The 14466-nt window shown below is 47.2% G+C and overlaps 1 protein-coding gene across 2 annotated transcripts in view; it reads right to left on the bottom strand.

Annotated features, from left to right (window-relative positions):
• The window catches only part of fastkd3 (FAST kinase domains 3), a 34350-nt gene extending 29173 nt beyond the window's left edge, over positions 1–5177 (bottom strand). The window contains exons 1-2 of one of the 2 annotated variants that reach the window (XM_070881097.1): positions 5062–5177; positions 2082–3518 (exon numbers count right to left, since the gene is read on the bottom strand). In XM_070881097.1, the coding sequence (XP_070737198.1) occupies positions 2082–3489 (1408 nt within the window). In that variant the 5' untranslated portion in view covers positions 3490–3518; positions 5062–5177. The remainder of the gene's footprint in view (positions 1–2081; positions 3519–5061) is intronic. The other variant, XM_070881098.1, reaches the window with a different exon arrangement.
• Positions 5178–14466: the final 9289 nt, after the last annotated feature.

Here is a 14466-nt window from a genome sequence, read left to right on the forward strand (position 1 = left end):
AGATGAAATTTAGCGCAGAAAATGTGAAGTGATGTATTTTGGTAGAAAGAATGAGGAGAGGACATATAAACTAAATGGTACAATCCTAAAATGGATGCATGAACAGAGAGAGCTGGGGTATGTGTACATAAATCATTGAAGGTGGCAGGGAAGATTGAGTAAGCAGTTAAAAAGGCTTATGGGATCCTGGACTTCATAAATAGAGGTATTGAGTAAAAAAGTGTGGAAATGATGATGAACCTGTCCAATTCTGGACACCACACTTTAGGAAGGATGTGAAGGCCTTAGAGAGGGTGCAGAAAAGATTTCCGAGAATTATTCCAGGAATGAAGGCCTTCAGTTACGATGTTAGACTGGAAAAGCTGGGGTTGTTCTCCTTGGAGCAGAGAAGATTGAGAGGAGATTTGATAGCGGTGTTCAAAATCATGCGGGGTCTGAGAAACTGAGAAACTGTTCCCATTGGCAGAAGGGTCGAGAACCAGAGGATACAAATTTAAGGTGATTGGCAAAAGAACCAAAGGCAATGCAAGAAAAAACGTACTGCAATTGTATAGGGTATTGGTGAGGCTGCACCTGGAGTACTGCGTGCAGTTTTGATCACCTTACTTAAGGAAGGGTATACTGGCTTTACAGAGACGATTCACTAGGCTGATTCTGGAGATGAGGGGATTACCTTATGATGATAGATTGAGTAGACTGGTCTTTACTCGTTGGAGTTCAGAAGGATGAGGGGTGATCTTATAGAAACATTTAAAATAATGAAAGGGATAGACAAGATAGAGGCAGAGAGGTTGTTTCCACTGGTCGGGGAGGCTAGAACTAGGGGGCACAGCCTCAAAATACGGGGGAGCCAATTTAAAACCGAGTCGAGAAGGAATTTCTTCTCCCAGAGGGTTGTGAATCTGTGGAATTCTCTGCCCAAGGAAGCAGTTGAGGCTAGCTCATTGAATGTATTCAAGTCACAGACAGATAGATTTTTAACCAATAAGGGAATTAAGGGTTACGGAGAGGGCGGGTAAGTGGAGCTGAGTCCACGGCCAGATCAGCCATGATCTTATTGAATGGCGGAGCAGGCTCGAGGGGCTAAATGGCCTACTCCTGTTCCTAATTCTTATGTTCTTATGTACGTAGCGCGTGGTTTAGATCTGGAATACACTGTGTGAAAAGGGGGTGGAGGCAGACTCAATTTTATCTTTCAAAAGGGAGTTGGATAAGTATCTGAAGGAAAAATAATTGCAGGGCTACAGGGAAAAGAGCAGGTGTGTGGGACTAGCTGAGAGTTGGCATGGGCTCAACGGGCCAAATGGCCTTTGTCCGCGCTGTAACTATTCTACGATTCTATGACTCATTTTTGTCAATCTACTTGTAATCACTGAAACAATGTATAAATATTTCAAACAGATAGCGTAATTAACCTCCATTGTTGGCCCCTCTTCCCCAGGACAGGAGTACTCTACCTCTAACTTGATTTAGTCAGTCTGGAACTCTAATCAGTGAGCAACAAACTTTGCACAGTACCAAAATTACCATAAACATATTTCTCAAAAACCCAATTCGTCACAATTGTCAAAATTACTCGCTCTTTGCTTTCAAAGTCAGCTAGCAAATGTATTTCAATAAGTGTTGGGGGGTTAATTTAACCATATGAGGAACAACAGAATGAATAGATTAGGCTGAGCCTGAAGAGAGTGAAGTTGAAAGTAGATAAGGAGGGAGCTGAGCCACAGCATTCAGTTGGACAATCTTTTAGTCGAAGTGAAATTACACTATATCAGCTTCAAAACACATAGTACACAAACATTTTTGTTGCTAGTATATCCAAATAGGAATAATTCAGTTATGCATCTGAACAAACTGAATATAATTTCAAATGTTGGAACCAATTTGAATGCATTTCAACACATACCAAATTCAAAATATCACGCCCAAAAATCCAGCAATCAAATTGTAACTTTAAATTTTTAAAACTGTGACTCAAGTTACTATTTTGCAATGAAACTAATAATTAAAAGAGCACTTTGCTTCCACTTCACAAGAATGGTATAGTATGATAACCAATATAATTAAACGGTTCTGCTCACCTTCCAGCTGTTGCAGAAAATAGGGACTAAAGATTTTGGCTACAAAATTCACAGGAAAGCGTTCTATTAATATACACGAATGAAGGAGGTTCAGTAGGGTACGTGGCTGAAATTGTGAAAATCGTCTCCTTAATAAGTTTTCAATCTTTCGAAAGAGCTGACCTGCATTTGGAGGCAGATAATTTAGCTTGCCAAAGGGCATAATTTGTAAGGCAATTTCTTTAGTTGTAAAATTGTCTGAATTGTAAACAAAACTCTCAGCGACTGCATCAAATATGGGTGGTGACAGGATCCGCCGCTGGCTGCAATACTGCATCACTTTGCTGATTGCTTCTGGCTGCATGACAAAGGCTTTTTTAGGGACATTTCGCTCCAGAGCATCAGTGAAAAACTTGTCACTGTGTCCAAAGTACATTAGGGCATTCAATACTGGTATGAGCTCCTGGTCTGAGAAATGAGGAACGTGTCTCACTGAATATTTACACAGATTAATCACCAAAGGAATTGCTTGGGTTTGCTTGAGGACAACCATTGCATTAAATATGTCACTTTTGGCTTTACAACCCAGCCTGGAAGCTAAATGAAGTGTATGGGTATTCATTTTGTTCAGTAGCTGCTGGTAATTTCCTCCTTCTCCCACACCAGCCACCAGCAAGTTATAAACCATTGTTATCTCTTCAGATGTCCAGTCATCCATTTTCTGTCCTTGAACTTGCTCCATTATTTGCTGAAGTATTCCACATCCTGGGCCCTCCAAATCCAGCAAGGCCTTGCCCAGCAAACACAAGTCTTCAATGAACATCTGTCCTTTGTTCAGCCGTTCCTGACTTTCTGACAGTAGTTGCACCATGAGAGTGCTCTGTGGGTCCACATACAATTGCACGCACGCATACAGTGCAGTCACCAGCCCTGCATTGCTCAGCCTCTGAGATTCGTGCTCAAACTGGAAGCACAATGCCTTGAGTGCCTCATTCTCCAGAAGAACTGCAGGGTTCCTCAGTCCATTCCCATCTTTTTCAACCTGGGATATTCGAAGCAAGGCAGCAGCTGCCATTGTGTCTGTAATGGACACTGAAGAGTTCAGCAGTTTAAAGATCTGTTTGGCCGTTTTACAGTTGTTCAAATGTTTCAAAAAGTTCTGTTCATTGGAGGATGCATGCCGCTTGCCGTCAAACTTAAAACTGTCCCCTGCGTTCCTATGAAGGCACACTGTGATGCAGTACGGCTGGTCTCTGACCACACTGTGGTATTCTTTATGAGGGACCCATTGATGCCATGCCTTTCGAGGTCTTGTTGACAAAATCTGGCTACATCGTGGGTGCAATTGCCGCTTCACAATTTGTAAAAAGTTGTGTGTTTGTAACTCGGATGAAATAAAACGAAACACTCTTAGATGATTTAATGCCATAGCAGCTGCAGGAATTTTATTTCAGTCGCCTGATGCAAAAAGAAAAATATATTGTTGGTCAGGAATAGCCACAAGTCCCCAATATTATAGTGCTCCAATAATGTTAAGCTACTTTTAAGAAAATTGCACTCAGCATTTACAATAAAATGACAAATAATCCAAATAAATTCCAAATTTGCGGGCACAGACATGATGGGCCAAATGGCCTCCTTCTGTGCCGTAAATTTCTATGATTCTAAATTTCTATAAATATTTTAAATCTTTCTATAAAATGTTTATCCCACAACCTAAGATTCCATTAATAAGCAATGACCCAAATTAAATCATTTTCTCACAAGACCACAGCTATTTATGTAACACACTTTACTGGTCTTAAATGTTGCTGACTTGGATTGTGACACCCAATGGTACAGAATCAAGAAATTGGCCTTTTCTCATCCTTGGATGCGGATGCTAACTCATGCAAGAGTACAACTGTGTGCGCGCACGTTATTGCCCCTTTACCCAGGTTGCCATCATGTAACCCCAGAAAATGACACTAAGGTATTCAGCCACAGAGAACATCACAGCCCAATCTAATCTTTATGCAGCATGTGCTTTCCTGCAAATGTTACTCAATAACAACCAGGAACAGGAACCGTGGATGAGTTCTTCCCTCATTCCATCCCATGAACATTAAAGCTAATTGTAGGAGCTCAATTACTACCCTGGCTGGAGTCAGCTTAAACTGACCAGCCATCAGCTTGGGGGTCTAACTGGCTCCCCAGTATACTGACCATGTATACAATCACCCACTAGACATGCCCCGCCAAGTCAGACCCCCTCACCCCGCAACCCCTCCCCAAAACCAGAGACCCTCACCCCCCCAAAACCAAACCCCCTCACCTCCCCCCAAAACCAGATCCCCGCAATCCCCCCCAAAACCAGAGCCCCTCACCTCCCCCCAAAACCAGACCTCACCTCCCCCCCAAAATCAGACCCCCTCACCTCCCTCCAAAACCAGACCCCCTCACCTCCCTCCAAAACCAGACCCCCTCACCTCCCTCCAAAACCAGATCCCCTCACCTCCCTCCAAAACCAGACCCCCTCACCTCCCTCCAAAACCAGACCCCCTCACCTCCCCCCAAAACCAGACCCCCTCACCTCCCCCCAAAACCAGACCCCCTCACCTCCCCCCAAAACCAGACCCCCTCACCCTGCAACCCCCCCCAAAAATCAGACTCCCCCTCACCCCATAACCCTCCCCAAAATCAGACCCCTTCACCCCCCAAAACCAGACCCCCCTCACCCCCCAAAAATCAGACCCCCTCATCCCCCCAAAACCAGACCCCCCTCACCTCCCTCCAAAACCAGACCCCCTCACCTCCCCTCAAAACCAGAGCCCCGCAATCGCCCCCAAAACCAGACCCCCTCACCCCTCCCCCCAAAATCAGACCCCCTCACCCCCTGGAAATCAGAACCCCCTCACCCCCCAAAAAAATCAGACCCCCTCATCCCCCCCCCCCAATCAGATCTCCCTCACCTCCCCAAAATCAGACCCCCTCACCTCCCCAAAAAACCAGACCCCCTTACCCCGCAACTCCCCAAAACCAGGACCCCTACCCAACGACTTGGAGCAGGAATCTCTGAAGGCGAAAGTGAGAGCAAGTGGGCTCCCGAGCCGGGGTGACGGGTCATCCGCGGCGGTGAGAAAGGCCACGGCTTCTGATTGGTCACCACATCACCACGTGGTGCCTTGGGGCGGTTCTACCCCACCACCCACACACACACACCCCAACGGCCTCCTGCCCTCCGTTTCTCACCGCTTGCTCTGCGTGGAGACCCCAGCCGCCGCCGAGTGATTGCCAGCCGGCCAACCGAGTGCTTCCTCGGAGTTTGAGCCTCTGCACTCCAGGCTCCGGCCGGCCGACAGACAGACTGTCAGTCAGTCAGTCAGTCAGCTGCTGCACTGAAGGGCTCTGGTCACTGGCACCAACATAATCCGCTGGGCTGCTCCGGGGCTCACACCTTTATTATAGGTTATTGCAGTTGCCATTAATAAGAGAGCTCTATTTGGGTTGAAACATCAGTTAAGTCAAAGCATTATATATATATATTTCTAAGCGTTGTGTTAATAATATATAACTAGTCAATCTCCTGTGGTCTTGCACACAAAGAATCGAGACAAAACCTGGTCTTCAGATGACGGGGGCTGAGAGGACAGGGAATAAATGAACCAGGATGATAGAAGTCGCCAATTTAAGGTTATGCATTCTGTCCTTGTACTTAGAATCATAGTGGGCCTATTTGGTAAAGCTACCCAATTAATCTCACTCCCCTGCTCTTTCCCCATAACCCTGTAAATGTTTTCCCTTCAAGTATTTATCCAATTCTCTTTTGAATGTTATTATTGAAGCTGCTTTGAATCCCATTTAAGCAGTACATTCCAGATCACAGCAATTTGCTGTGTAAAACAAAAATGACTCGTCATGTTGCCTCTGGTTCCTTTGCCAATCACCTTAAATCTGCCTGCTAATTACTAACCCAACTGCCACGAGAAACAGTTTCTCCTTATTTACTCTTTCGAAACATTCATGATCCTTCCTAAAGTGTGGTGCTTAGATTTGAACACAATACTCCCGTATTTTATAGAGGTTGAGAATAACTTTCTTGCATTTGTACTTTTAAAAATTAATTCATGGGATGTGGATGTCGCTGGCAAGGCCAGCATTTATTGTCCATCTATAATTGCCCTCGAGAAAGTGGTCATGAACCGCCTTCTTGAACTGCTGCAGACCGTGAGATGAAGGTACTCTCACAGTGCTGTTAGGGAGGGAGTTCCAGGATGTTGACCCAGTGACGATGAAGGAACAGTGATACATTTCCATGGTAAGATGGTGTGTGATTTGGAGACAAACTTACAGGTGATGGTGTTCCCATGCGCCTGCTGCCCTTGCCCTTCTAGGTAGTAGAGGTTGTGGGTTTGGGAAGTGCTGTTGAAGAAGCCTCAGTGAGTTGCTGCAGTGCATCTTGTAGATGGTACACACTGCAGTCACGGTGCGTCAGTGGTGGAGGGAGTGAATGTTGAAGGTGCTGGATGGGGTGCCAATCAAGTGGACTGCTTTGTCCTGCATGGTGTGTTTTGTGTGTTGTTGGAGCTCCACTCCTCCAGGTAAGTGGGGAGAGTGTTCTATCACACTTCTGACTTGTGCCTTGTAGAATGTGGAAAAGCTTTGGGGAGTTAGAAGGTGAGTCACTCACTGCAGAATATCCAGCATCTGCCCTGCTCTTGTATTCACAGTATAAATGCGACGGCAGCGAAGAGTGACGTCATCCAGGTCCAGGTCAGTGATTGGAGCATGGGCAGGTGCAGCAGAAGCGACAAGATCGGAACGAAGGAGCGGCGAGGGACTGTAAAGGGATGTGATCGGGGCCCAGGAGAGGCATGAGTTCAGGGCCAGGGGCCCAGGGGCAGCACGGTCCAGCCCACACTGTGATATGTGTGTGCGCTAGGTCCGTGCAGCAGAGCAGGTCTCCAGTCGTCTTGGGTAATCCTTGCCACTAGACTGAGACCTAGTTCTGTCAAGCCCGTGTGGTGGCTGGTGTGCAATGGCCACCACACGTTAAAAAAATCCACGCACAGGCATCTTCCACCCTTCACGATGTAGTTCAGGATCTGGAACATTAGGTCCTTCATTGGAACACCTGTGAACTTATCCTTTTTTGGTGTGGAAGCAAGTCATCCTTGTTTCGAGGGACCGCCTATGATAATGATGATGATTTATGTGGCTGGTCCAGTTAAGTTTCCAGTCAATGGTGACCCCCAGGATGTTGATGGTAGGGTATTTGGTGATGGTAATTGTTATATATGTAAACTTGTATTTACTCTGTTCAGCCATCAGAGGGCTCATCCCCTGGAGTCCCAAGGGATCCCATAATCCCTTGGGAGCACAGGTATTTAAGGAGGCTTCACAGGTTGGAGAGGCACTCTGGAGACCTGCAATAAAAGACTAAGGTCACACTTTACTTTGAGCTCATAGTTTTCAGTCTGAATCTTTCTCTATACACAACAACTGGCGACGAGATTCAGATAGCGAACTCAAAGATGCAGAGAACAGTGGGCATCCTGGAGAAATTCTTGGAGGGAGATGATTGGGAAACTTTTGTGGTGCGACTCGACCAATACTTCTTGGCCAACGAGCTAAATGGAGAAGAGAGCGCTGCCAAATGAAGGGCGATCCTCCTCACCATCTGTAGGGCACCAACGGTTGGCCTCATGAAAAACCTGCTCACTCCAGCGAAACCCACGGAGAAATCATACGACGATTTGTACACACTGGTCCGAGAGCATTTGAACCTGAAGGAAAGCGTTCTGAAGACGAGGTACCGGTTCTACACCTACAAAAGGTCTGAAGTCCATGAAGTGGCGAGTTATGTCGCTGAGCTAAGATGCCTTGCAGGACATTGAGAATTTGAAGGACATTTGGAGCACATGCTCAGAGACTTTTTCGTGCTTGGCATTGGCCACAAAACCATACTTGGCAAACATTTGACTGTAGAGACCCCAATCTTGAGTAAGGCCATAGCGATAGCCCAGGCATTCATTGCCACCAGTGACAATACGAAGCAAATCTCTCAGCACACAAGTGCTGCTACAAGTACTGTGAACAAAATGATGTTGTTTTCGAATCGTAACGTACAGGGCAGGTCACACATACCTGCAGCTACACGTCCGCAGATGTTTCAGAATCCACCATCAAGAGTGATGAATGCAAGGCCATTAAAACCTTGTTGGCGCTGCGGGGGTGATCATTGTTTCCATTCATGCCGATTCAAAGAGTACGTTTGCAAGGTCTGTGGACCAATGGGACACCTCCAACGAGTGTGCAGGTGAGCTGCAAAGCCTGTTAAACCTGCAAACCACCATGTTGCAGAGGAGGACAGATCCACGGAGGATCACGACGAACCAAAGCCTCAGATCAAGGAGGCAGAGGTACATGGGGTGCACACGTTCACCACGAATTGTCCCCTGATAATGCTGAATGTTGAACTAAATAGACTCCCGGTGTCAATGGAGCTGGACACAGGCGTGAGCCAGTCCATCATGGGCAAAAAGACTTCCGAAAGGTTGTGCTGCAACAAGGTCTCAAGGCCAGTCTTAACTCCAGTTCGCACGAAACTAAGAACTTACACGAAAGAATTGATTCCTATAATCGGCAGTGCTACCGTAAAGGTCTCCTACGATGGAGCGGTGCACAAGCTTCCACTCTGGGTGGTACTGGGCGATGGTCCCACGCTGCTCGGCAGGAGCTGGCTGGGAAAGATACGCTGGAACTGGGACGACATCGGGGCGCTATCGCCCGCTGACATCATTTCGTGTGCCCAGGTCTTAAACAAATTTCCTTTGCTATTCGAACCAGGCATCGGGAAATTCCAAGGAGCAAAAGTGCAGATCCACCTAATTCCGGGGGCGCGACCCATCCATCACAAGGTGAGAGCAGTACCGTACATGATGAGAGAAAGGCTTGAGATTGCGCTAGACCGGCTGCAAAGAGAGGGCATCATTTCCTCGATCGAATTCAACGAGTGGGTCAGTCCTATTGTCCGAGTCCTCAAGGGAGATGGCACCATCAGAATCTGTGATGGTTACAAAGTAACTATCAATCGTTTCTCCCTGCAGGACCAATACCCACTACCAAAAGCCAATGACCTCTTTGCAATGCTGGCGAGAGAAAAGACGTTCACGAAGCTGGATCTGACTTCAGCCTACATGACGCAGGAACTGGAGGAATCATCACCTGCATCAACACGCACAAAAGTCTTTTTGTTTATAACAGATGCCCGTTTGGAATCCAATCAGCTGCGGCGATATTCCAGAGAAACATGGAAAGTAACTGAAGTTGGTCTCACACACCGTGGTCTTCCAGGACGACATCTTGGTCACAGGTCGGAACACAGTCGAGCATCTGCAGAACCTGGAGGAGTTCTTCGTCGACTCAACCGCGTGGGGCTCGGTTTAAACGCTTGAATTGCATTTTCCTGGCGCCTGAAGTGGAGTTCCTGGGAAGGAGGATTGCGGTGGACGGCATCAGGCCCACCAACGCGAAGACGGAGGCAATCAAGAACGCACCGAGGCCACAGAACGTGACGGAGCTGCGGTCGTTTCTGGGACTCTTGAACTACTTTGCTAACTTTTTACCGGGTCTCAGCACACTGTTAGAACCACTGCACGTCTTGCTACGAAAAAGGGGCGAATAGGTTTGGAGCAAAAGCCAAGAAAATGCCTTTGTAAAAGCGAGAAAATTGTTATGCTCAAAACAAATTGCTTGTGTTGTATGATCCACGTAAGCGTTTGGTACTACCATGTGATGCGTTGTCATATGGCGTCGGGTGTGTATTGCAACAAGCTAATGATTTCGGGAAACTGCAATTGGTTACTTATGCATCTAGGAGTCTGTCTAAGGCTGATAAAGCCTACAGCATGATTGAGAAAGAAGCGTTAGCATGTGTCGATCAGGTAAAGAAAATGCATCAATACCTGTTTGGGCTAAAGTTTGAATTGGAAACTGATCGTAAGCCACTTATATCTCTGTTCTCTGAGAGTAAAGGGATAAATACCAACACATCAGCCCACATCCAGAGATGGGCGCTCACGTTGTCCGCATAAAACTACGCCATCTGCCACAGGCCAGGATCAGAAAACTGCGCCGATGCTCTCAGTAGGCTGACATTGCCCACCACGGCGGTGGAAATGACGCAACCCGCAGATCTAGCCATGGTTATGGAAGCATTTGAGAGTGAGTAATCACCCATCACTACCCGGCAGATCAAAACCTGGACAAGCCAGGATCCCTTATTTTCTCTAGTCAAAAACTGTGTGCTTCATGGGAGCTGGTCCAGTGTCCCAGTGGAAATGCAGGAAGAGATTAAGCCGTTCTTGCGGCGCAAAGATGAAATGTCTATACAGGCAGACTGCCTTCTGTGGGCAATCGAGTAGTGGTCCCCAAGAAGGGCACAGACACCTTTATCAATAACCTCCACAATACCCTCCCAGGCATCATAATGCTGAAAGCGATAGCCAGATCCCACGTGTGGTGGCCCGGTATCAATGCGGACTTAGAGTCCTGCATTCACAGATGTAATACATGCTCGCAGTTAAGCAATGTACCCAGGGAGTCGCCACTAAATTTATGGTCTTGGCCCTCCAAACCATGGTCTAGGGTACACGTCAACTATGCAGGCCCGTTCTTGGGTAAAATGTTCCTTGTGTTTGTAGACGCGTACTCCAAGTGGATTGCATGCGAGATAATGTCGGCTAACACGTCCGCTGCCACTACTGAAAGCCTGCAGGCCATGTTTGCCACACACGGCCTACCCGATGTCCTGGTGAGCGACAATGGGCCATGTTTTACCAGTGCTGAGTTCAATGAATTCATGACCCGTAACGGGATCAAACATGTCACATCTGCCCTGTTTAAACCAGCGTCCAATGGTCAGGCAGAGAGAGCAGTGCAAACCATCAAGCAAGGCTTGACGAGGGTAACTGAAGGCTCACTGCAGACTCGCCTATCCTGACCCCACTCACTCACTGGGATCCCACCTGCTGAACTGCTCATGAAAATAGCACTTAAGACAAGGCTCTCATTAGTTCATCCTGATCTACATGAACAGGTATTGAGCAGGCGGCTTCAACAAAGTGCATATCATGATAGTACAAATGTGTCACACGAGATTAGAATCAATGATCCTGTATTTGTATTAAATTATGGACAAGGTCCCTGCACTGTTGTGGCCAAAGAGGGGAGCAGGGTGTTTCAGGTCAAACTTTCAAATGGACTCATTCACCGGAAACACTTGGACCAAATCAAACTCAGATTCATGGACTATCCTGAGCAACTCACCTTGGACCCGATCTTTTTTGATCCCCCAACATACACACCAGTGGCAACCGGCACTATGGTTGACCACGAAGCAGAACCCATCATCCACAGCAGCCCAGCAGGACCCAACACACCAGGCAGCCCAGCGAGGGCCCAACAAATTATTCAACAACACCAGCTTTCACACCGAGACGATCAACCAGGGCAAGAAGGGCCCCAGATCGACTCTCATTGGGGGGGGGGGGGGGTGGGCTGCGATGGGGAGTGTTGTTATCTATGTAAACATGTAAATACCTTGTGTAGCCACCAGAGGGCTCATCCCCTGGAGTCCCAAGGAATCCCATAATCCCTTGGGAGCACAGGTATTTAAGGAGGCTTCATAGATTGGAGAGGCCTCACTTTACTTTGAGCTCACCGTGTTCAGTCTGAGTCTTTCTCCATACACAACAGTAATGTTGTTGAATATGGGAGGTGGCTAGACTCTCTTACTGGAGATGGTCATTACCTGGTGCTTGTGTGGCCTGAATGTTGCCCAGATATTGCTGCATGCGGGCACGGACTGCTTCATTATCTGAGGAGTTGCGAATGGAACATCCCCACTTCTGATCATACGATGGAGGGAAGATCATTGATGAAGGTGGTTGGGCCTAGGACACTGCCCTGCGGAACTCCTGCAGTGTTGTCCTGGGGCTGAGATGATTGACCTCCCAACAACCACAATCATCTTCCTTTGTGTTAGGTATGACTCCAACTATTTTAGTTGTGTACTTTAATCAAGTGCCTCGTGGTAAAAGGAGGGAGGGGTGCGTGGGGGGGGGGGGAGGGGCACACTCCAAACACTTTCAAACAAGTGCCCCTTTGTTTTTTTTTGAGGGCACTAAAAACACAAATTATACAAGTGCCCTAGCTAAAACAGAGGAGCGGGGGTGGGGTGCACTAAAACCTACAAACATAGACAAATTAAACTTTAAACATTAAGGGTCAAATTAAAATTTGGTTTAGATATGACTCCACCCAGTGAGGAGTTTTCTCCCTGATTCCAATTAACTTTTATTAGGGCTTCTTGATGACGTCAAGGGCATTCACTCTCACCTCACCTCTAGAATTCATCTCTTTTGTTCATGTTTGGACCAAGACTGTAATGAGGTCTGGAGCCGAGTCATCCTGGTGGGACCCAAACTGTGCATCGGTGAGCAGGTTATTGGTGAGTAAGTGCCGCTTAATAGCACTGTCGACAACATTTTCCATCACTTTGCTGATGATAGAGAGTAGGCTGAGGGGACGGTAATTGGATTTGTCCTGCTTTTTGTGGACATACTCTTCTTCTATTAATGAGGCCAGATGTTGTGCATCTGTAAAACATGCACTTCCATATTCCGCCACCAGGGAGCGCATCTCCTGAAGTCCCAAGGGATCCCAGCATCCCTTGGGAGCACTGTATATAAGCCGGCCCCTAAGGCCTGTTCCTCACTCTGGAGTGTCTTAATAAAGACTGAGGTCACTGTTACTTTAACCTCCCTGTGGGCAGTCTCATCTGTGTTAGGAACACAACACCAAGGATCCCATATGTTTTTTTTAGCAGCCTTCTCAACTGCCACCTTCAAATATTTGTGTACAGACAACCCCAGGACTCTCTGTTTATGCACACCCTTTAAAATTGTACCACTTAGTTCATTCTCTTTTCATTCTTTCTACCAAAATGTATCACTTAACACTTCTGTTAAATTTCATCTGTTATGTGCCTACCTATTTCACCAATCTGTATATGTCCTTCTGAAGTCTGTTACTATCCACCTCATTGTTTACTCCATTTCCAAGTTTAATGTCATCTGCAAACTTTGAAATTATGCCCTGCATACCCAAGACCAGGTCATTAATATATATCAAAAAGAGCAGTGGTCCTAATACCGACTGCTGAGTAACACCACTGTATACCTCCCTCCAGTCTGATAAACAGCCGTTCACCACTACTCTCTGTTTTCTGTCCCTTAGCCAATTTTCTATCTGTGCTACCACTCCCTATAATCCCATTGCATATCATTAAGGGATTCCCTTTGTAAATGATTGCAATGGAATTCTCCTTTGTCATTGGAGGACTGGGCCTACGTGATCCCAGATACACTTCCGAACCACCTGCGTCCCTGGGATCCGTGGGCCATTACGCTGCCCTCCACCTCAAGGCCTGAAACTGCAACACTTCACAGCCTGGGCACCAGCAGGTAATTTCGTAAATGTTTTGCGGGTCGGAGGCGTACTCCGGAGTTATACCTCCGACCGCAATTCCTCGGCTAAGGACTTCTACCACTGCATGCTTCTTGTGTAAATAGGTTTATTTTGAAGGGGCGGGGAGGTGATTTTTTTTTGTAATAGTCAATTTATAGGGTTCTTCCCAAGGAGCCAATCACTGAAAATAATTTAAGCCGGAGATAGACAGATTTTTGAGCGATAAGGGAATAAAGGGTTATGGGGAGCGGGCAGGGAAGTGGAGCTGAGTGGGCCTTAAAAGGAGTGGCGAACGGCGGCCTGGGAGCAGTGTGGCAGCCCGACCTGCGAGGGAACATCTGCGGCAGGTCGGGGCCTTAAAAGGAGCGGCGGCCTGGGAGCAGCGCGAGCTGGTGCAAGAGGGCGACGGCTGTGAAGAGGGCAACTGGATTGGACATTACCATAACCCAGGTCGCTGATTGGAGAGTGGGCAGGTATGGCAGGAGCGGCGAAGGAGAGGCGAGAGATTGCAGATTGATGTAATCAGGGCCCAGGAGAGGCGTGAGTTCGGGGTCCAGAAGAGGCATGGGCCTAGGGGCAGCACGGGCCAGCCCAGATTGATATGTGTGAGCACTTGGTCCATGCGGCAGAGCTGGTCTCCAGTCGTCTTGGTTAATCCTTGCCACTGGACCAAGACCGCTCTGTCAAGCCTGTGTGGTGGCTGGTGTGTAACGGCCATCACACGTTTAAAAAATCTATGCACAGGCATCTTCCATCCTTCAATATGCAGTTCGAAACCTGGAATATTAGGTCCTTCACCTGTGAACTAATCCCTTTTTGGCATGGAAGCAAGTCATCCTCAATACGAGGGACAGCCTAAGAAGAAGAAGCTGAGTCCATGATCAGATCAGCCATG

This window comes from Pristiophorus japonicus, chromosome 5, assembly GCF_044704955.1.
Source record: "Pristiophorus japonicus isolate sPriJap1 chromosome 5, sPriJap1.hap1, whole genome shotgun sequence".
NCBI lineage: Eukaryota > Metazoa > Chordata > Chondrichthyes > Pristiophoridae > Pristiophorus > Pristiophorus japonicus.